The following is a 22,761-nucleotide window of genomic DNA, read 5'->3' as shown; positions in this document are numbered from 1 at the left end:
CCCCCTGCCGCCGACAGCAAGGACGGGTCCCAGGGTTCGGAGAAGCGCTGCGCAAGCGCTTCTCCGAACCCTGGGATGTCTGCTTCCTGTCGGCGGCTGCGGGAGAGGAACGGAGAAGGAGAAAGCAGCGCTTTCTCCTCCTCCGTTCCTGTCCCCCTGCCGCCGACAGCAAGGACGGGTCCCAGGGTTCGGAGAAGCGCTGCGCAAGCGCTTCTCCGAACCCTGGGATATCTGCTTCCTGTCGGCGGCTGCGGGAGAGGAACGGAGAAGGAAAAAGCAGCGCTTTCTCCTCCTCCGTTCCTGTCCCCCTGCCGCCGACAGCAAGGACAGGTCCCAGGGTTCGGAGAAGCGCTGCGCAAGCGCTTCTCCGAACCCCAGGATTCTAGCGCCCGTTATTGAACGGGCTGAAAACCACTAGTACAGATATAAAATCCTTTGACTCAATACACAACACTACTCATGTAAAAACACGCTGATTTCCTATATAATAATGTCCATGTTGTCCCTGCGTCCAGATGTCCCGTGTGTCCCTGGGTCACTGCGCATGTGCCCCAGGGATACAGGGATTGGACAGCAGAGACTGCGCGCGCGCACTCTCCCCCCACTCTGCCTCCTCCAACCGCCGCTCCCGCCGGGGTGGAGGCCGGCGAAGGCCTCCTCACAACCCTCCCTGGCCGTGAGGAGCGGCGGTTGGAGGAGGCGGGGGGGGGGAGAGTGCGCGCGTCCTTCCTGTCGGCGGCTGGGGGAGAGGAAGGAAGGAGGAGAAAGCGCCGCTTTCTCCTCCTCCGTTCCTGTCCCCCTGCCGCCGACAGCAAGGACGGGTCCCAGGGTTCGGAGAAGCGCTGCGCAAGCGCTTCTCCGAACCCTGGAATGTCTGCTTCCTGTCGGCGGCTGCGGGAGAGGAACGGAGAAGGAGAAAGCAGCGCTTTCTCCTCCTCCGTTCCTGTCCCCCTGCCGCCGACAGCAAGGACGGGTCCCAGGGTTCGGAGAAGCGCTGCGCAAGCGCTTCTCCGAACCCTGGGATGTCTGCTTCCTGTCGGCGGCTGCGGGAGAGGAACGGAGAAGGAGAAAGCAGCGCTTTCTCCTCCTCCGTTCCTGTCCCCCTGCCGCCGACAGCAAGGACGGGTCCCAGGGTTCGGAGAAGCGCTGCGCAAGCGCTTCTCCGAACCCTGGGATATCTGCTTCCTGTCGGCGGCTGCGGGAGAGGAACGGAGAAGGAAAAAGCAGCGCTTTCTCCTCCTCCGTTCCTGTCCCCCTGCCGCCGACAGCAAGGACAGGTCCCAGGGTTCGGAGAAGCGCTGCGCAAGCGCTTCTCCGAACCCCAGGATTCTAGCGCCCGTTATTGAACGGGCTGAAAACCACTAGTACAGATATAAAATCCTTTGACTCAATACACAACACTACTCATGTAAAAACACGCTGATTCCCGAACCGTCTGTGAGCCGGATTGAGAAGGTGATTGGGCTGCATCCAGCCCACAGGCCTTAGGTTGCCTACCCTGCTCTAAAACATATGTTTGTAAAATGCCCTATATATTTTTTGGCAGAAGGTAATAGGGACGATCAACCTGACTGTTGATCAACATGACTGAATGATCTTAAATTTGCAGAGGGAAATATGCTTTTGGATTATACATGGAACCTAACAAAGGGACAATATGAGTGGAATCTCCGTGCCCTTACTATGGCAAAAAGGTTATTGATGAACTGGAAGAATAAAAATGCAACTCCCTTCAACGATTGGATTGAAGATACGTACAAACTCACTGCACATAAACGAGTTGTGTGCAAACATGAGCAACTAAGACATTTTAAAGAATAATCGCACACCCACTTTCCAGAACATGCTCTTGTGTTTAAGGTCACCATGCGAGCTCAACAATAACACCACCCTTTGCTTCATAATGGACTGTTTCCCAATCAATCATGGCGTTGCCAGAAAGATTGTCGTCAAGCAAAACGAACTCCATTTCCTCATGGGACAGCACCCTCTCCCACATCCTCACATCCAGGAGCTCTCCGACATAGCTGTCGTTGATGTCAAAGCCGCCCCCCATGTTGTCTTGATCTTGACCAAGCACAATGGATGAGTCTGCGCTGATAGAGTATCCTTTCTTCAGGCTCTTTGGCGGTAGACGTTTTCCGTTCACCCACAACCTCGCCAGCCCTGTGGTAGAATCCCAAGACGCGCACAAAGCCTCTCTTTCAAGCGACTGTTTTTCTGGGGTCAAGAAGGTTACTGCTTCACCTCCCACATAGAAGCTGTATTGGTTGGGTTTGGATTTGTAGATGATGATATCGTTGTCGCTCTTCGGGGTGGCATAAGAGAAAAGGCTGTAAGCACGGGTGAGGTCCGTGTAATGTTTCAGGCACACGGTGAAGCCGGTCAACGGCTGCTTCGGGGAGGCCTTCAAAACCACATGGGTAGTATTCGATGCTTGCATGAAAACGACTTGCTTCCCAGAGAGGCCTGAACCTGAAGGAAGAGGAAGGAGGAAGAGAGAATGTTGCGGCTATCTTCAAAACTTTTCACCTGAGCAGGTGTGTCGGAGGGGAGAAGCTCAAGAGAGCCTCTCACTTCTCCTTCGTTGCCCAGCTCCAACACAACAGCCCTGCAGTGCTGCCAGTGGGTTTTGTTCTCCAGTAGTTGCTGCTGCGACCCTCCTCCTTACTCTTGCAGACCCAGATGGGAGGGGACTTGGCATGCACCGGGGCGATGACTTGTAAAAGGGTTCTGAGCCAGTGCCCCAGCACTCCTCAGGTCAACCCCCCCCCTCCACCCAATGCTTATGTGGCACTGTGTGCTCCAAGTGAAATGGTCCATGGCCTGCTCCTTCCCACCCCACTGTCAGGGACCGTGCTGAGGAGGGCTGCACTGAGGAAGAAAGGTGGGAGCCACCCCCTCCCCCTGATCCTGAATCTTCCCAGGAGCAGGAGGACAGTATAGGTTTGGAACAGTGGTGTGCAGAAGGCAGAAGCTGGGAAATACTGGATAGGGAACAGCTAGCAGAAGAAACACTGGAAGAGAGAGAGTTAACAGATTCAGTCTCTGGGCAGCATTCATTCCCCCACCCCCAGAAAGTGTCAGAACAGAAAGCGCAGAGGGTACAAACTCAGATTACAAGACGTAGGAATGACATGGATTAATAGGGACAAAGGGGGGTGACCCTTAATTGGGAGCGCCGCCATTTCCAGGAGACTTGTTCTTTGTTCTCTCGCTGTGATTATTAAAGATTCTAACTTGTAAGACGTTTCTTTCGTTCAGGGCAGTCTCGAGCAGGTCGGGCGCCCTGGCACTGAGGGGCGGAGATCGCTCCGACGCCCCTGCCCTCGCAGGGCGCAGCATGGTTTCTGTGTGGCTTTGCCGCGCAGCGCCCTTCCTACCGGCCCAGCGCCCTGGCACACCGTGCCACTGGGGCTCTACCTAGAGCCGGCCCTGCTTTCGTTGATCTTATCTACTGCAACGGGGAGGAAGTCAATTCCCCAAAGCCTGACACCCACCTCCAGCACAGTGATTGCCCTGCAAATGCAGCTGAAATGGTCACCTACCTTGCTGCCCAAAAGACTGACAGGCATTGAGGAGGAGGAGAAGGAAGAAGAGAAGCACCTTCATCTTGGCCGTCTGCAGAATGAACCAAGGCAAGGCAGAACAGGTGTCAAGAAATGGACTTGGGATGGTCTCTCGCTCTGGCAGAAGAAGAATCTTGCTTGAGAGCTTCAGGCTCCACGCAAAATATACCCTCGAGCTGCGAGGGGTGTGGAAGCAGGTTTAGGAAACTCCTTTCCCAGGAAAGATTGCCTAAAAGTTGCACCTGATGCTTCCTCCTTTCAAATTCTTCAGAAAAAGAGGTTATAAAGTGAACTGCGCATATACAGTGAGGGGGAAAAGCTGCGAGGGGTGTGGAAGCATGTTTAGGAAACTCCTTTCCCAGGAAGGATTGCCTAATAGTTGCAGCTGATGCTTCCTCCTTTAAAATTCTTCAGAAAAAGAGGTTATAAAGTGAACTGCACATAAGATAAAAAGTAACTGAGCCTGTAGCAGGTGGGACCATTTCTGGCGATAGCAGAAATGGCCACACTTGCTGAAGCACAGTCGATGTGAAGGTTGTTGAATCTTCTGCAATCCCTGGGGTTCTCCTCCTGTTTCTCAGATTTAAGTTTCTATACTGCTTTATAACTATATATATATATATATAAATGTAAAAGGTCCATGTTGGTGTCTGACAACTTTTCTCCGAAACCGCTTGACCGATTGCGTTGAAATTTGGACACGACGTTCCACTCAAAAGTCTGAGTGTTTTCATAAACAAACATTATAAATATATCTATCTATCTATCTATCTATCTATCTATCTATCTATCTATCATCTATCTATCTAACACTCGTGTATACCCATATGACGTTGTGGCCAAGTTTGAACGTGATTGGGCAAGCGGTTTGGGAGAATGCCACGGCTTAACAAACATGGACTCTCTACATTTTTATATACTGTATATAGATGATGTATAGATAGTATATTACACCTATAAAAATGGCAAAAATGTATAAAATGAGCTTCAACAAGTGTTGAAAATGCAAAGGAAAGGAAAGTACCTTTTATCACATTTGGTGGAATTGCAAATTAATTTTAAAAATTACTGGGGTATAATTTATAATGAAATGAAAAAAATGTTTAAGATAACCTTTGCTAAAATTCTAGAAGCTTTCTTATTAGGTATTGTAGGCCAATATGTACAAAAAGACAAGAAGAATCTTTTTATGTATGTGACAACAGTGGCGAGAATGCTATTAGCTTAAGATTTCAAATTCTAAGTGCAGAGTGTGCAGGACTTGGGATGATAAGGCCCAGGATCGAAACCCTTTTGACCATAAACCTGAATGTGTCTCCTTTTTCTAAGTCTCTCAGCTCAGCCTCTTCTACCTCACAGGGCTTCTCTCTGAGGATCAAACAGGATACCACCCTCCTAAAATCCCTGGAGGAAGTGTCATGGGGAATGGATATTATACTGTTGAGTTCAAATCAACACAGGAGCAAGAAGAAGTACAATCTATATATATATATATATATATATGTTCCCACTGCGTGCACGGATGTAACACCCTTCCACCGTAACCTCTGAACCAAATTGCATCAAATTAGGACAAAGCTTATCCTTAAATCCGCCACTGATCAGCAGGCTTACAGAGCCCAAAAGTTTGGAGAAGTCCCCCCAAAAAACCCTCTTAGGAAACCTCTCATTTCTGCAGACACTCTCAAGCCTCTTTCCTCCATCCAGGCCAGGCAAGAGTCATTATCAAGAGTTCAAGGATACAGCAGCAAAAATGCTCCAGGAGGGTGCAGAGCATGAACAGTGAGAGGCGGAGCCTGGAGAGCATTCCAAGGTCCAGAGAGAGAGAGAGACCTGGTCGCATTTGGCCCACAGCCCTGGTTTCCAACCCCTGCTGTACGTCATGTGATGCAGCAAAGGCTCAGCCAAGATTGTTGGCAGCAATGGAGTGGAGGGAGATAATAAAGAGGGTGTGTGTCTAAAGAAGCATATATTTAGAGGTGTTCAAATCCCTATCCCTGCCTCTTAAATCCCTGCTATTAGATACCAACCCAGGTTGTCATGTTGAAGTTCTGTAAATCTACCAGCAGGGAGCAGCACTTCTCCATCTGATTGGTGCCATGCTGCCACAGTCATACATGGAACCCCCAAAACTTTGCTGAAACTCAAGGCGTGGTGGGTGTACAGGGAGGTGTCTCTCCATGAAGGGGGGGGGGTCTTGCATCACTTGGCAATGATGAAATCCCGTGGCATGTCATCTGCATATAACAGGCTCCTGGGAGTAAGCTCAATTAAACACAAAAAGACCTCTGAATAGACCTGTGGACTACTGTCACATATGTTAATTGTACATTAAATTCTTATTTAAGTGTCTGGACTCTTGGTCCTGTAAAGCCGGAGACATTCTGAAGTCTGTCTACAACGTGCTGAGTTTCCATTTCCCTTTTTGTTTAATGGGGGTGGGATGTCTGCAACACACACACACACACTTACCATGAATCTGCAGAAAATAATTCTACACGCCACCCCAATCTCTGATAGGTGAAGAGACTCCAGGGACTTTTGTACTTACCCAGGTCTGGCTTCCTTGGAATGAAGGTCAACAGAGACTGTGTTGTGTTTAGGAGAGACGGTTGTATTTACACATACAGTCATACCTCGGTTTAAGTACGCTTCGGTTTGAGTACTTTCAGTTTAAGTACTCCGCAGACCCATCTGGAACAGATTAATCCACTTTCCATTACTTTCAATGGGAACGTTCGCTTCAGGTTAAGTACGGATGAATCCACTTTCCATTACTTTCAATGGTGTCGTGGAAATTTGTCCCCAAAATGCGCTTCCCTGTTAGAGGGACAGGCGCGGCTTGGAAGCTCCGGGATTGCGCTTGGTTCGCCTCCGCCGGGAAAATGACAGAGGCCACGCGTTGCTGTCAGTGAAAACAAACAGATCCCTTTATTGAAAAAAATGCAGAAAACTACAGCTGTAGGGTCCCTGCCTCTGGAAAAAAGGAAGGACCCCGGGAAATGGTGAAGTCCCCCTATATACCCTTCTGTTCATGCATGGAATTCTCTGGACTGGGAGGGAGGGGGAGACAAGGGCGACGGGTGGGAGATCGGATTAGCTAGGTGCGGAGATGACTTTTCTTTTCAGATGGAGAGATGTCAATCTCTCTTCTCCTGTCGTTGATGGCACTCCCCTTTGTTTCGACAGGTGGGCAATCTTTCGAGATGGGCGCAGGAGTGGAGCGATTTCCTGACGATTTCCATGAGGTGATTTTCATCCGGCAGGTGTTTTCCTCGAGGCCGCGGGAAGATGGACTATGGCATGTTTAATTTGAATAAAGTTGTCAAGCTAATCCTTCTATTGTCCGTGTCTTCCTTCGTTGGGTATGGGACGGTGATGGGGAGATTTCAGGGGGGCTTGGGGTCAGAGAAGGGTTGCACAGAAAATAAGTATGGAAACATTTCTAATACATCCTGACGTATACAGTTCTAAAATATGAAACAGTGATTTTTTCTAATACAGAGAGATACTAACAACCCTATTTTCTAATACAGAGGAACACTAGTTTAATTAATCAAGAGTAATATGGAGGTTGTGGTTATACGTATACAGTTCTAAAATATAAAACAGTGATTTTCTAATACAAAGAGATACTAACAACCTATTTTCTAATACAGAGGAACACTAGTTTAATTAATCAAGAGTAATATGGAGGTTGTGGTTAGGTTCTTAGGCATGTAGGGAGGGACGCCTTTCAAGGGATATAAGGGGTTTCTCACATTTAAGGCACATTAGGCCAGCAGGCATGTAATCACAAGAAGCAAGCATATAATCACGAGAAGGTAAAAGTTCATAGCAAGTTTGTATAAGGTTTGTATAAAATGGTAAGGTTGTATAAAGATGGGCTGCGTTACTTGGTGGAGTTTAGAAAGTGTCACTTTGAATTTGGGTTTCTCCCCCCCCCCTTCTTCTCTGGAGACGCTGTATCGGGGCTTGTAGCAATTGTCTCTTGGTTTCGGGCTGTCAGTGTTACAATGTTTACTTATGCCTCATTGAGTTCCGTGACAGGATTATTGTTAGCTTGGGCTGTGACTCATCGGGCTGTTTGTCTTGAACAGGAGGGAAGACGGAGCAAGGGAATGTGGAGTTTATGATAATGGTCTATGATAATTGTCTAGGCGAGGGTTGCATATGCTTGTCCTTAGGCGAAGGGAAATGCAGAGTTTATGGTTGCATATGCTTGTCCTTAGGCGAAGGGGAAATGCAGAGTTTATGGTTGCATATGCTTGTCCTTAGGCGAAGGGGAAATGCAGAGTTTATGTTGGATTTTAGGAGGTGTTTGAGAGGTGTTTGAATATGTTAATCCTTGCGGAGGGGGTGCGGGTCTCTGGAGGGAAGGAGAGCCAAGCTGTGGCGGCGAAATGGTGGTGCGAAGGACTCTGGGTAGCCGTAGCTGTCAAGCTGTGGTTACCCCTCTCTGTTCATTCGTAGCGGTGTGTAGGAAACCCCAAATGTGAATTCATAACAATATCCCCTCTCTGAGGCAATGTTGTTGTATAACAACCAATCATTGCCTCACATAATTGGCAATAGCGTACTCTCCATTTCCAAGGTGGTACATAGGGACAACTTCAGGGTATGTGGTGGCCGGATGAAGGGGGGCTTGGATTCGCGGGGTTGGCGGCATGCGGAGCGCTGTCATCATGGTGGGAAAGCATTGCGTGCAGCAGCAGAAGAAAGCAATGATCAGCGTGATGGACAGGAGAATCAGTAGGAGTCCTTTTGCGAGTTCGCGGATCCATGTGGTTGATGGCAGCCAAAACCATGGATCCCAGTCCGAGAGTCCTTCATGTGGGATCTCTTGTAGGGTCTCGGTGAGGGAGTTGAGGGTCTGTAGATGACCTGTGATGTTAAGGGTCTGATCTGATACGTAAGAGCAGCATTCGGTGCCTATTAGCTTGCAGGCACCTCCAATCGATGACAATAGGTAGTCTGCGCAAAGTCTGTTCTGGGTTGATAGAAGGCGGACCTGGTTAAGTTCGGTGAGGAGTGCTAGGGTGGTAGCCTCTGATTCCTTGATGAACTGCAGAAGGACATCCGCGAGGCGGAGGATGTCGAGGTGGTTTGCAAAGGTGCCATATGAGGGAAGGAATCCACGGAGCCACGTCTCACCGTTAGGCTGGATTCGGGCACGGGTCGTGAGAGACGGTGTCCTCCTGTTTCTCAAGCGGCCAGTCGGTTGCGTCAGGGACACGCGAAAGCCGGGGTGGACGTGGCCCAGGTAGCATGATCCCTGCATGTGTATGGAAGCCCAGGTGTAGCCCCTAGACCCACAGGTCCAAAATAATCCGGCAAGGGGCCTTTCGATGCGCCCCGTCTTGAAGACGTTCACGATTTCGGGTGGCGGGGCTTCCCCCGTAAATGGTGTAAGGATGGCAGTCAAGGCGTCCGCTAGCGTGGGGTAGATGCGGGAGTGGGAATGGTTGCGGACCAATGTGGAGAGTCCGTCGGGGTTTGTGCGGATCGTGATGTTGCAGATGCTTGTACCGATGTGATCTCCTGTCCCTGCAAACTCTCGGCACAGGGGTCCCACAGTGCGGCCGCTGAGGTAGATATATTGTGAGTTGGGGGGCAGGAACGTGAGGTTTCGCTGAAGGAGGTAGGTAGATTTGAATTGGTCCAAGGTAAGGGGGGTGCTTATCAGAGGAATCCCTTCGTCGATGTGGGAGGGGGCGTGTGCGCAGATCCAGCATTCTGACAGGTTAGTTGTCTGAACGACTCTCTGAAGAAGTTGTATGTAGCTGTTGCCATGCCATGATGACAGCCTGCGGGATTGGGGTGGTGGGGTTGAGTCAAAAATCCTGACATACCGTGGCGCTGTGCCCATAGGGTGGATGGGGTCTGCAGATCTAAGGTAGGCCGGGTCGGTCGTGATGCCGCCACAACGTTGGGGGCCCTGTGGATCCCATTCGGAGCGCTTTCCCCCTCCGACCGGGTGCAGCCAGCCCTCGATGTATGAGCTGCCTGTCCAAGTTGGCGGGGTGTGTAAGTCCCATACACAGCAAAATTGGTGCACGCAGATGCCTTGTAGAGTGGAGGTTGTAGATGGTGCAGAGCAATAAAATCCATAAGTCCAGCGTTCGGAGTACATAGAGTCTGTATACGTCTCCCAGAGTTCTTTCCCAAGTTCGGAGGCATTAAACTGACGGGTCATTTTTCCCCATTTCGCGCGGATGTAGGTTCCGTTGTGGCAGGTCAAGCGGCTCCACGAGTCATCTAGAGAGTAAACGGCGCGTCCGATGGCGGTAAAGGAGGAATCGCGGATGATCAATTCCCAAGCTTGAGTATCCTGCAGTTGGGGTCGAAAGGCGTGACGAATGAAGGTCCTGGTGCCGGCTAGGCAGAAGCTGAATTCCCCGAGGGCACTAAGCTCGCTTGGGTCGTTGAGATCGCGGTCGACGTAGGAGTGTTCCAGGGCACTGTTTCCACATTGCAGTCCAAGGGGGTTGCCAGTGGCCAATAGGAGGATGTGGAGGAGGCAGGAACAGGCGCCACTCCAGAAATGCATGGTTGCCCTGGCCGGAAAATCCTAAGGAAAAAGAACAGACACACAAACGTACAACACGAACACGCACAAGACAACAAAGAGCACATAGGAAGGGAAGAGGGGGTGGCAGGGAGAGATAATTGGGTTTCTAGTACTACGTTGTTTCAGGTGATGGATTCTCCACCCTTCGGAATTGGAGTTTTATCGGAGGGCGGTCGGGGTCATCTGGGCAAGGGTCCACCACTATTTTTGAGAGCCATCTTGCCTCTTGAGCAATCATCTGGTTCTTCCCCAGCAGTTGGGGTGTTGCGAGTGTCCCGGCCGTTGCCAGGACCGTCATCGGTGGTTGCGGGGCTCTCCGCGTCTGCGGTGTTGTCTTCGGGGTCAGCGGGGGGTGCAGATGCCTTGCAGAAAGTATAGTGAATCCACGCACCCCTCTCTGGTACCTTTACCGAAGTAGGAGTTGTGAGGAGAACCTGGAACGGGCCCTCCCACGATGGTTCAAGAGTGTCTTTCCTAAGCGATTTTATGAGAACCCAGTCCCCGGGTTGGAATAGGTGGGCATCTACATCCAAAGGAACGTTCTGAGCAGTGGCAGCGTACTCATGTAGCCTCTTGAGTTGGCGCTGCAGTTGGGTAACGTATGTAACAAGTTCGTTCTCCCCCGCTTCGAGTTCAGATACAGGCAATTGAGTTGTGTGGGTGGGAGAGGGGCGGCCAAATAGGAGTTCATAAGGAGAAAGTTTTAGAAGTCCCCTTGGTTGGCTCCTAATATTGTGTAGCACGATGGGAAGCGCATTAATCCATTTCAGTCCCGTGGCGGAGCAAATTTTCCCTAGCTGGGTCTTTATGAGTCCATTCATCCTCTCCGTCTGGCCGGAGGAAGGGGGGTGGTAAGGGGTGTGAAGGTGCCATTTGATGCCAAAGGCTCGGGCTACAGACTGCACGATTTCAGCTGTGAAGTGTGTCCCACGGTCGCTGTCAAGGCGTCTTGGCACTCCGAACCGGGGGATGATTTCCTGCACCAGGATGCGGGCAACGGCATTGGCGGTGGCGCGTTTGCACGGGAAGGCTTCTGGCCAAAAGGTCAGTTGGTCCGTGATGACAAGGAGGAATTTGTACCCCAGGCACTTTGGAAGTTCGGCGAAGTCAAGTTGGAGGCTTTCAAAAGGAAGATAAGCCCACGGTCGAGATCCTGGGGGTTTCTTGGGTTCCCTCTTGGGGTTGAAGCCGGCGCAGATCACACAGTTCTTCAAGATGGCCTTGGCGTGTTGGTAGGCTCCCGGGGCGTACCAGTGTCTGAGCATACTTTCTGCCAGCCTTGAAGAACCCCAATGTGTGCACTGGTGTAGGACGCGCAAATGTTTGGGAACCCACGTTTTGGGCATCAGGAGGCGGCCGTCCGGAAGGGTCCAGATGTCATTAGTTTTTGTTCCTCCCAGTTCTTGCCACAATTTAAGTTCCCCAGCATCAGCGGACTGGTACATGCGGGCAAAGTCTACGTCGGAGGGGGCTACAAGTGCCTGGAATTCATTTCTCGGCTGTTCCGAGATGGCGGCTCTCTGCGCTGTCGCGTCAGCTTTTCGGTTTCCGACCGAGACAAAGTCCGTTCCCTTCGTGTGAGCCTTGCAGTGGATGACAGAGATTGCCTTTGGGAGGTGAATGGAGTCCATTAACCTCTTGACGAGGGCCGCATGGGAGATTTGTGTACCAGCTGCTGTCAAAAATCCCCTCTGTTTCCAGAGCGTCCCAGTGGCGTGGAGTAATCCAAAACAGTACTTGGAATCCGTGTAGATATTGATGCGTTTGCCCTCTCCTATTTCACATGCTCTTATGAGCGCTATTAGTTCAGCAGCTTGGGCGCTGTACTTTGAGCAGATGGGGGCAGCTTCTAGGATCTGTTCGTGCGTAACGACAGCGTACCCCGTTCTTCTTACCCCGGCAATAGTTTTGGAGCTGCCGTCAGTAAATATGGTCATGTCAGGGTCGCTGAGGGGGAGATATTCCAAGTCATCTCTGGGTTTTTCAGCTAGGCGGACAGCTTGGGTGCAGTCGTGGTGGGGAGTTCCATCGTCGGGAAGGGGAAGGAGGGTGGCAGGGTTGAGGGTGTTCACCCGTTTGATCCGTACGTTGGATGGGGTAAGCAGAGCAGCCTCATATTGGTTGAGTCTTTCGTTGCTGAAGTGTTGGCAGCCACGCAGGTTCAATAAGGTGGCTACGGAGTGGGGCACGTTGAGGACAAGTTCCTGGTTCCGAACTATTTCAAGTGCCCTGTCAACAAGTTCTGCGGCGGCGGCTATGGCCCTGAGGCATCCCACCGTCCCTCTTGCCACGCTGTCTAGTTGGACGCTGTAGTATGCTACTGGCCTCTCCTGTCCCCTGAAAGATTGAGTGAGCACCCCGGACGCTACTCCCTTACGTTCATGCACAAAGAGGGAGAAGGGGAGGCGGTAATCGGGGAGACCCAAGGCTGGGGCCATTTTTAGTTCTCTTTTTATGGTTTCGAAGTTATTCAGGCACTCCTTGCTCCATACCAAGGGTTCTGGTTCATCTTTGCCAGTCATGTGGACGAGAGGTTTGGTTAGTTCTCCATAGCCGGCGATCCATGCTCTGCAGAAGCCGCTCATGCCAAGAAATCCACGTAGCTGTTTCTTGGTTTTGGGGATAGGAACTCTTTCGATGGCTTCTATCCTTTCTGGTGTGAGGGCACGGACTCCCTGCCCGATGTAATGTCCGAGGTACTTTACTTTAGTTAGGCAGAACTGGAGCTTCTTTGGCGACACTTTATGTCCCTTCTCTGCTAAAGCGCTGAGGAGGTAAATGGTGTCCTGTTTACAGCTGTCTTCAGACGGACTTGATATCAGAAGGTCATCAACATACATCAAGAGAGACGACCCTGCAGGGAAGGACAGGTCTTGCAGATCCTTGTGCAGTGCCTGTGCAAAAATCGTGGGGCTCTCAAGGTAGCCTTGTGGAAGCCTGGTCCACGTTAACTGACTGTGTCCCCAGGTGAAAGCAAACAGGAACTGGCTGTCCTCATGCACCCTTATTGAGAAGAAAGCGGAACAGAGGTCTACTACTGTGAAATGGGTACATTGAGGCGGAATTCCCGTCAGGATGGTGTTGGGGTTTGCAGTGATGGCGTGCCTGGGAATGACGAAATTGTTAATAATCCTGAGGTCTTGGACCAAACGATATTTAACGGGAGTACCTGGGGGCCCGATTTTCTTGACGGGCAGGAGCGGCGAATTGCAGGGGCTTGAGCAGGGGACGAGTATTCCCTGTCCCATGAAGTCTTCTATCATCGGTTTTAACCCTTCGATGGCTTCCCGTGGCAGCGGGTATTGATTCACGCGGGGGAAGGGAACTCCAGTGGGGTAGTTTATTCGGACGGGTTCAGCAGATTTCAGGAGTCCAACAGAGGTAGAGGTGGTTCCCCAGAGCCACACTGGGACAGAGTTCGCTAACTCGGGGGGAATATCTAAGTCAGGTAGTTTCTCCTCCTGTAGGATGCCCTGGAAGGTAATTACAGATTCCTCTGGCATGTGTAGATAGATGCCTTCTGAACTACACATGATGGTTGCTTTGAGTTTACACAGGAGGTCCCGTCCCAATAAGTTGATGGGGCTGGAGGTCAGGAGGAAGGAATGCTCGGCTGTCAGGGGTCCCAGTGTCACAGTGGTGGGTTCGGAGAGGTTGCAGGTTCGGGGGATTCCGTCTATGCCCATGATACGTTGTTTCTGAGAGCTGGGTCGTAGGTGGCTATCACTGAGCGTAGAGAAGGTGGCCCCTGTGTCGACGAGGCAGCGGTATTCGTGGCCATCGATGGATATGGTACAGGTGGGTTCGTTAGCGGACAGACGGAATGTAGGGCAGGCCAGGGCTGTCAATTCGGAATCCCCTTCTGATTGTCAATAACTGGGTGGTTGGCTGGTATTTTGGAGGAAGGGGTTCAGGTGGTCCCCGGCTGGCTGCGGGTTCCAGGGTGGGCTGATTGTTGGCTGTCCCCCAGTGTTGGGCATGGGGTGGGTTCGATTGAAACGTCCCGGGCAATCCCGTCGGAAATGGCCTTCTTTCAGACACCCATAACAGACTATAGGGGAGCCCTGACGGGTATGTTCCCTGGCTTGCCCCCCTGCCGGTGCTTGTTGGTGGTAGGGGTGGCTGGCTTGAGTCCGTTGGTGGGTGCTCACTGGGACCGGGGATGATTTATACGATTGCTGTGGGCTATAGGGCAGAGGTTGGTATGGTGCTCTGAGTGCGAGAGCCAAAATGCGGGCATTTTCCTCTCTTTCGCGTTTCTCCTCCTTCTTTTTCCTCTCGTCTCGACCTTCATACACTGTCTTAGCTATGGACAAGATTTCGCTGATGGGCTTTCCCTCGTATCCCAATTGGAAATCGAGGACCTTCTTGATATCAGGCTGGCATTGGGTTTTGAAGAAGCTTCTAACGATGACTTGATTATCTTCGGTGGTGGGGTCAATTCCTCCCCAGGTTCTAAAAGCGGCCAACAGTCGGGTGTAGAAGGCGGAAGGGCTTTCGTCTGGCCCTTGGGTCACTGATTGTATTTTAGTCCAATTGGTGCCCTTCTTCCCTGCCAGTTTTATGCCTTCTAGGATAGCCTTGCGGAACATTTTTAGGCTCCAGATTCCCTCTTCCTTGTTATAGTCCCAGTCAGGTTCGGTCAGGATGCATGCTGAGGTTAAACCGACTGCCCCTGCAGGTCTCCTTGGAAGGGTTTGGAAGCCTTCCCTCTCGATCGCTTCCCTTGCTTTAGCGAAGATGTCTTCTCTCTCTGCGTCGTTGAAGAGGGTGTGTATGAGTGTGTGGACGTCGGCCCACGTCGGGTTGTGCGTGGAGAAAATGGCCGAAATTTGTCGATAGCAGAGGTCGGGGTCGTCCTTTAGGGTTCTCATGTGGTTGGCCCAGTTCATGAGGTCTGACGTTGAAAACGGGATGTGGGCATAAGCGTAGGTAGGTGGCTGCCCAGCGGCGACTGGCGCGAGGGGAATAGATCTGAGGGGGAATTGGCCCTTCTCTTTTGCAGCGTCTGTGGTCTGGTCGCCTTCCCCTTCCTTCTCCTTAGGCTGTGTCCGTGGCGCTTTAGTTACTGCATCCAAGATATCAACAAATTTGAAAAGGAGTCTCTCGTCTATGCTATGGCTCCGGGTTCGAGATGCAACCGGGCTTGCAGCAGGCGGGATGGAAGTGGCTGCGGCTTGGGTGCTTTGAGGACCATCGCTGGCTGTGGCGTCGACATTGGGTACCTGGAGAGTCGTAGCGGGCGGCTGCGGTGTTGGCGCTGGCAACTGCGGAGCTGGAACAGACACTGGAGCAGGAGCGGGTACTGAAGCAGGAGCGGGTACTGAGACAGGATGCTGAAAGGCTGGGACAGGCACTGGAGCAGAAACGGCTACTGAAGCAGGAGCGGGTACTGAGGCAGGAGGCTGAAAGGCTGGAACAGGCACTGGAGCAGGAGCGGGTACTGAAGCAGGAGCGGGTACTGAGGCAGGATGCTGGAAGGCTGGAACAGGCACTGGCGCAGGAACGGCTACTGAAGCAGGAGCGGGTACTGAGGCAGGAGGCTGAAAGGCTGGAACAGGCACTGGCGCAGGAACGGCTACTGAAGCAGGAGCGGGTATTGAAGCTGGAGCGGGCACTGAAGCTGGAGCGGGCACTGAGGCAGGAGCGGGCACCGAAGCTGGAGCAGGCACTGAAGCTGGAGCGGGCACTGAGGCAGGAGCGGGCACCGAAGCTGGAGCAGGCACTGAAGCTGGCTCTGCTGGGGGTGACGGGGGCAATCCCACGGGGGCCCTCTGTGCTAGGGAGGCTATCTCGCAGGGTTCTTCTAACATAGCTTCTTGGTATGGCGGGGGCCCCTTCAGTGGGGTGACGATAGGCATTTGTCGGGGTGCTGTGCTGTCACCCTTCAGCTTCTTTCGGGCGCTCTCAAAGATATCAAGGTACCTAATCTGGAGGGGGTACTGGTCTTCTAGGGCGACACGCAACGCGGCCAGTCGTTGCAGATTAAAGGATCCCTCCCTTATCCATCGCAGTTCTGCGGGCTGCCTTGCAGTAATTTTCACCCAATCTTTTGTGCAGAGTTTCATCAACTTGGTTTGCGATATTCCCTTCCCGTCTGAAAGGACGTCCCAGTGGCTGAGGACGTATTTCAGCGGGCTGTCAGTGTTCAGGCGAGAAGTAAGCTCCGGCGGAGCTTCCTTCTCCCCTGAAGCCTGCAGCGATGTCCCTTTGGACAAGGGTGCACCCATTTTCTGCCCTGGTCAGTCTCCGAAGGGGCACTTGCGCAAGTTCTAGCCCTGGGCAGTCTCCGACGGGGCTTTGGGGTCTCTCGGGGTTCTGGGGACTCCTGGGGAACCTGGGGCACGTCTAAGGAAGGTGGACAGACTCCGATAGGAAAGTGGACCGACTCCGATAGGAAAGTGGGCTTGGGAAGGTTTGCTAAAGGGCTCTCTAAGGGAAAATGGGGTTTGGAAAGTCTCCTTAGGAAAACGTTCTAGGAAAGTGGGCACACTCCGAGGAGGACTCCTACTCCCACCCAAAATTTAATAGTGCCACAGCAATCTCCCTGCCTTTTACACTCTAGACTCAGGTCCTACTGAACGCTTGCCCACACAATGCCAGATCGGACCTGAGGAATGCAAAGTAGGAAAAGGGAACGGGCGCACTTGCAATCTCTGGTCATGGGTCATTCCTAAGAAAGGTCGCCATGGCAGAGGGGCGTCTTCACCCGGGATAGCTAAGCGAGAGAAGGAAGAGTTGCCAAGGCTTGCTATCTGGGCAAAACTCCGACGGACAACAAGCCTTGGGGAGGGAAAGGGCAGCCGCAAAACCTTCCAGCCTGGGCAGACTCCGACGGGCTTTGGGTTTTTTGGCTGTGAAAAATAGGAAAGAGTTTGATTGCTGTGACAATTCCCACCCCAAAGAGCCAATTCCCTATTGATACTCACGTTGCAGCGCGCTGCCTTCTTTTCCTGAAGCTTGGTCACCTCGCAACAATCAGGAGAAGAAAATCTTGTAAAAATCAACCCCCACGGCCGTCTGGATCCTGTTTGTTTTCCCTGTGTGGTCCCGCTAAGGATCCCAGTTAGGCCAGAACTCCAGGGACAGTCAGGGAAGGAGATCCCCCCTGCAAATGGCTGGGTGCGCTTGGGCCCTCCAACCACGGCTCCCCCAGAGTACGGCTAAACGAAGGCTCCTGGCTGGCTCGCCATAAACTGTCGTGGAAATTTGTCCCCAAAATGCGCTTCCCTGTTAGAGGGACAGGCGCGGCTTGGAAGCTCCGGGATTGCGCTTGGTTCGCCTCCGCCGGGAAAATGACAGAGGCCACGCGTTGCTGTCAGTGAAAACAAACAGATCCCTTTATTGAAAAAAATGCAGAAAACTACAGCTGTAGGGTCCCTGCCTCTGGAAAAAAGGAAGGACCCCGGGAAATGGTGAAGTCCCCCTATATACCCTTCTGTTCATGCATGGAATTCTCTGGACTGGGAGGGAGGGGGAGACAAGGGCGACGGGTGGGAGATCGGATTAGCTAGGTGCGGAGATGACTTTTCTTTTCAGATGGAGAGATGTCAATCTCTCTTCTCCTGTCGTTGATGGCACTCCCCTTTGTTTCGACAGGTGGGCAATCTTTCGAGATGGGCGCAGGAGTGGAGCGATTTCCTGACGATTTCCATGAGGTGATTTTCATCCGGCAGGTGTTTTCCTCGAGGCCGCGGGAAGATGGACTATGGCATGTTTAATTTGAATAAAGTTGTCAAGCTAATCCTTCTATTGTCCGTGTCTTCCTTCGTTGGGTATGGGACGGTGATGGGGAGATTTCAGGGGGGCTTGGGGTCAGAGAAGGGTTGCACAGAAAATAAGTATGGAAACATTTCTAATACATCCTGACGTATACAGTTCTAAAATATGAAACAGTGATTTTTTCTAATACAGAGAGATACTAACAACCCTATTTTCTAATACAGAGGAACACTAGTTTAATTAATCAAGAGTAATATGGAGGTTGTGGTTATACGTATACAGTTCTAAAATATAAAACAGTGATTTTCTAATACAAAGAGATACTAACAACCTATTTTCTAATACAGAGGAACACTAGTTTAATTAATCAAGAGTAATATGGAGGTTGTGGTTAGGTTCTTAGGCATGTAGGGAGGGACGCCTTTCAAGGGATATAAGGGGTTTCTCACATTTAAGGCACATTAGGCCAGCAGGCATGTAATCACAAGAAGCAAGCATATAATCACGAGAAGGTAAAAGTTCATAGCAAGTTTGTATAAGGTTTGTATAAAATGGTAAGGTTGTATAAAGATGGGCTGCGTTACTTGGTGGAGTTTAGAAAGTGTCACTTTGAATTTGGGTTTCTCCCCCCCCCCTTCTTCTCTGGAGACGCTGTATCGGGGCTTGTAGCAATTGTCTCTTGGTTTCGGGCTGTCAGTGTTACAATGTTTACTTATGCCTCATTGAGTTCCGTGACAGGATTATTGTTAGCTTGGGCTGTGACTCATCGGGCTGTTTGTCTTGAACAGGAGGGAAGACGGAGCAAGGGAATGTGGAGTTTATGATAATGGTCTATGATAATTGTCTAGGCGAGGGTTGCATATGCTTGTCCTTAGGCGAAGGGAAATGCAGAGTTTATGGTTGCATATGCTTGTCCTTAGGCGAAGGGGAAATGCAGAGTTTATGGTTGCATATGCTTGTCCTTAGGCGAAGGGGAAATGCAGAGTTTATGTTGGATTTTAGGAGGTGTTTGAGAGGTGTTTGAATATGTTAATCCTTGCGGAGGGGGTGCGGGTCTCTGGAGGGAAGGAGAGCCAAGCTGTGGCGGCGAAATGGTGGTGCGAAGGACTCTGGGTAGCCGTAGCTGTCAAGCTGTGGTTACCCCTCTCTGTTCATTCGTAGCGGTGTGTAGGAAACCCCAAATGTGAATTCATAACAATGGGAAAGTTCGCTTCAGGTTAAGTACGGATGAATCCTCTTTCCATTACTTTCAATGGGAAAGTTCGCTTCAGGTTAAGTACGGATTAATCCACTTTCCATTACTTTCAATTGGAAAGTTCGCTTCAGGTTAAGTACGGATTAATCCACTTTCCATTACTTTCAATGGGAAAGTTCGCTTCAGGTTAAGTACGGATTAATCCACTTTCCATTACTTTCAATGGGAAAGTTCGCTTCAGGTTAAGTACGCTTCAGGTTAAATACAGACTTCCGGAACCAATTGTGTGCTTAAACCGAGGTACCACTGTATATATAACCTAAGAATCAGACAGATCTTGCTTTGTCTTTAGGTTTTCCAGGGGCGACATGTCTCTGTGTCCCCCACCTTCTCTCACGCAATTCAGGCTATTGTTATTCTCCCTACCAGCCAAGGGAGAGGCTGGGGGAAAGGCCCACCCATTTTTGTTTTATGGCACAGGGCAACTTCATTGGGTATGCCGAATTGTGGTACTTCAGCCAGCCAAGCCAAGCCAAGCCAGCCAAAGCTGTTCCTTACCTTGCACATTCCACTCTCGCAAAAACAGGCTTGCAGGTTTGGAAGGGGACCCAGAGTTTCATCTAGACTGAAACTCCTAGAACTAAAAAAAAAAACTTGTACGTGATCGCAAAGTGCGATCCCGTGAGCCAGGAAGGAAGGTATGAGGGAGGAGAAAAGAGCCTCTGCCAACCTGCCTGGGGTCTGGTGGTTCGAAGGCACGAGCAAATCTTCAGAATGAATAATCAACAACACACCTACATTATCCATCAACTGCTCCCCATTCTTTGGCTGGCTGTGTGTGTGTGACACAAACACATTCCAGGTTTCCTTACAATGGGAGGGTTTTACTTCCAAAAATATTTGGGCACTGTTTGTTTGGGATTCCTCAACAGAGCTGAGTGCCGTATTGGGTTTGAGGGTTTACAAAAAGCCTTTATAGCCATTGGCAAAGAAAAGTCAGGGTTGTGCTTGAGAGAAGCAGCTATGTTTGCACTTTCCTTCCTTTGTGAGACTTGGAGGGATTTGGGGGATCAAATGAAAGAAAAGCACTTGGGGGGTTATGCTGTGCCTAATGTATATTCTGCAATCCAGACCCTCAGGGCTGCCTTCCTCCGAGAATATCCCCTTGGTAACATAGTTTTCTTCCCCTATACTATCACTGAGTATACTCTCCGGCTCAGAGCCAGGCGTTTCGAATGATATTTCTGCCAATTGTTTATATGGGCAACGCTGCGTGTAAGAAGTACAACGTAAGCTCCCCAAGGGCTACAGTAATCTCCATAAAACATACAAGGACATCAGTGAACTTTGCTACGAGTGCCAGAAAGGGGAGGGGGCCAATCTCTGCAAAAGTCTTGCTGCCACCAGCAAATGCTTGCTCCTTTGAAGCAGAGGTGCTGCTTTCTGCATCCAGCCTTTCATATATATATTTATTTATTTCAATCTTGGTTAGAAGGAGACAGAATGCAGCCTTACTCAAAACAGTTTTGTGTGTGTGTGTGTGTGTGTGGAGAGAGAAAGAGAGAGAGAGAGAGAGAGAGGGTGCATGTTTGTTCCAACGAACCTTTCTCCACAACCGCTTACCCGATCGTCCTCAAATTTGCCCACAACATTGGGAGCGCATGTGAGAGTGTCTCTATCCACTTACATTGTCCATACACAAACCTAGGGCAGGTAGAAACCTGGATTTGTATACAAAAAATTTGCCCCCTCCAGTGGACATCCAACAAACAACATCCAACATACTGCCAAAATCCTTAGGGCCTACAGGGGAGTCAGAAGGGGGACTCTGAGGGCCCATTTAGGGCCTACAGGGGAGTCAGAAGGGGGACTCTGAGTACCCATTTCACAGACTAAACCACAGTGGGGCCTACAGGGGGGTCTGAAGGGGGACTCTGAGGGCCCATTTCACAGACTAAGCCACAGCAACGTGTGACAGGGCCAGCTAGTGTGTGTGTGTGTGTGAGAGTCCTGGACAAATCAATTGCTACCCTGCACAAACCAACCATTAAAGGTAGCCAGGTTTTAAAATTGAGCACACCTGTTAAACTCGATTCTCATTCACCCACAGACAATGACTGTGAAGATGATGCATCTCCTTCAGTGGTCCAGAGTTGCTGGCTACGTCCCTTCATCCCACCCCGACCTGCAAAAAAGAATTAGGGAAGCACATATGGTCAGCCCCCTGAGCTTTTCAGCGCTACACCTGAACTTCATTGGCTGCGCATGCCAATGCCAAGCAATCCAATTAAGAATCGGGGAATTCCAGATGTGAAGTGTGAAGTGCATTTATGTTTTGCAAAGCATCAATGAAATTGGTATTTAAATACTGTGACCATCACCTGAGGCCTTTCTTCATGTTCCACCTCTGCAAGAGGTCCAGAGGCTGGCAACACGAGAAAGGGGTTTTTATCTGGTGGCTCCCCATTTGTAGAATGTTCTCCCCCAGGAGCCTCGCCTGGTTCCCCCGTTAAATATCTTTAGGCACCAGGCAAAAACATTCCTTTTCTCCCAGGCCTTTGCCTGATTCAGTCATCTGTGGCCTTTTAAACTGCGGCGGCAGCGGGGGGGGGGGTATTCTTTCTGTTTGTTACTATGGCATGTATTTTTGCGTTTTTATATTGTAAACCATCCTGTGATCCTTGGAGGAAGGGCGGCATAGAAATTTAATTAATAATTTAATCATAATGCTACTAATATAATAATAAAAATTTAAATGTAATTCAAATTTAATAATGTTAATAAGTTTAATAATAAATGTAAATATAATAATATATTATCTTTTTCCAAATGTACCATGTGTTCTCTGCTCATGTGTTCCAATGTAATCGGTGGCAGCTGCTGTGATTATTTCCTTTTCCTTCTTTCTTGTGGGTGGTCTAATCTTTATCATCCTCCTTTCCTTCACAGATCTTACTGCATTAATAACGAAATTAATAACGAAAGCTCATACCAATGACAAACTTAGTTGGTCTCTAAGGTGCTACTGGAAGGATTTTTTTTTTCTCGACCACGTCAGACCAACATGGCTACCTACCTGTAACTTGCATTAATAACGTCGCAGAAATTGTCTCCTATAAATCCAGGACTGTCCCTGGGAAATAGGAGCACTTGGAGAGTCTGTCACTGCTTCCAGTGGGAGTGAGTTCCACAGCTTAACTATGTGCTGAGTGAATAAGGACTCCCCCACCTGTCCCACATCTTCCAACATTCAGCTTCAATGGGTGTCCTGCAGTTCTAGAGTTACTAAAAACCTTTTCTCTGTCCACCTTCTCCTTGCTAGGCACAATTTTATAAACATCTATCATGTTGCCTCTCGCTTGCCTTCTCTCGAAACAAGAAAGTCCCCAAAACTTGCAGCCTTCCTTCATGGGGGAGTCCCTCCAATTCCCCCGGTTAATTTTGGATCCCCTTTTCTGAAGCTTTCCCAGCTCTACATTATCCGTTTTGAGGGGAGGCAACCAGAACTTTTTTGCTCCATGCTCAGGTCTTTCCTTTCTTTGGCTGGTAACTGAAAATCGAAACAGCGTATGGGAGAATTAGCCAAGAGGCCTTGGAGAGGCTGACTCTGCCAGACAGGCCAGGGACAGACAGTGGAAGAATCCCTGGCCAAGATCATTCGGGAACACCTCCAGGTTTTCTTCCCTGTCCTCTCCAGCATGGTC

General features: G+C 50.4%; 2 protein-coding genes across 2 annotated transcripts; both read right to left on the bottom strand.

The window, feature by feature from the left end:
* Positions 1-1,368: 1,368 nt before the first annotated feature.
* Positions 1,369-21,248, bottom strand: LOC118076226 (C-reactive protein-like). The gene is made up of 3 exons (XM_035098853.3): positions 21,138-21,248; positions 3,549-3,621; positions 1,369-2,475 (listed from the first exon to the last, which is right to left on the bottom strand). Exons 2-3 carry the CDS (start codon positions 3,610-3,612, stop codon positions 1,862-1,864), a joined length of 678 nt encoding a protein of 225 aa, XP_034954744.1. The 5' UTR covers positions 3,613-3,621; positions 21,138-21,248; the 3' UTR covers positions 1,369-1,861.
* Positions 13,311-16,370, bottom strand: LOC148683137 (uncharacterized). The gene has a single exon (XM_088659905.1). The coding sequence runs from the start codon at positions 16,368-16,370 to the stop codon at positions 14,010-14,012; it is 2,361 nt and encodes a 786-aa protein (XP_088516031.1). The 3' UTR covers positions 13,311-14,009.
* Positions 21,249-22,761: the final 1,513 nt, after the last annotated feature.

The sequence above is a fragment of the Zootoca vivipara genome, chromosome 16, assembly GCF_965207765.1.
Source record: "Zootoca vivipara chromosome 16, rZooViv2.hap1.1, whole genome shotgun sequence".
NCBI lineage: Eukaryota > Metazoa > Chordata > Lepidosauria > Squamata > Lacertidae > Zootoca > Zootoca vivipara.
Note: the sequence above shows the minus strand (reverse complement) of the source record. Positions and strands in the feature narration are given on the sequence as shown.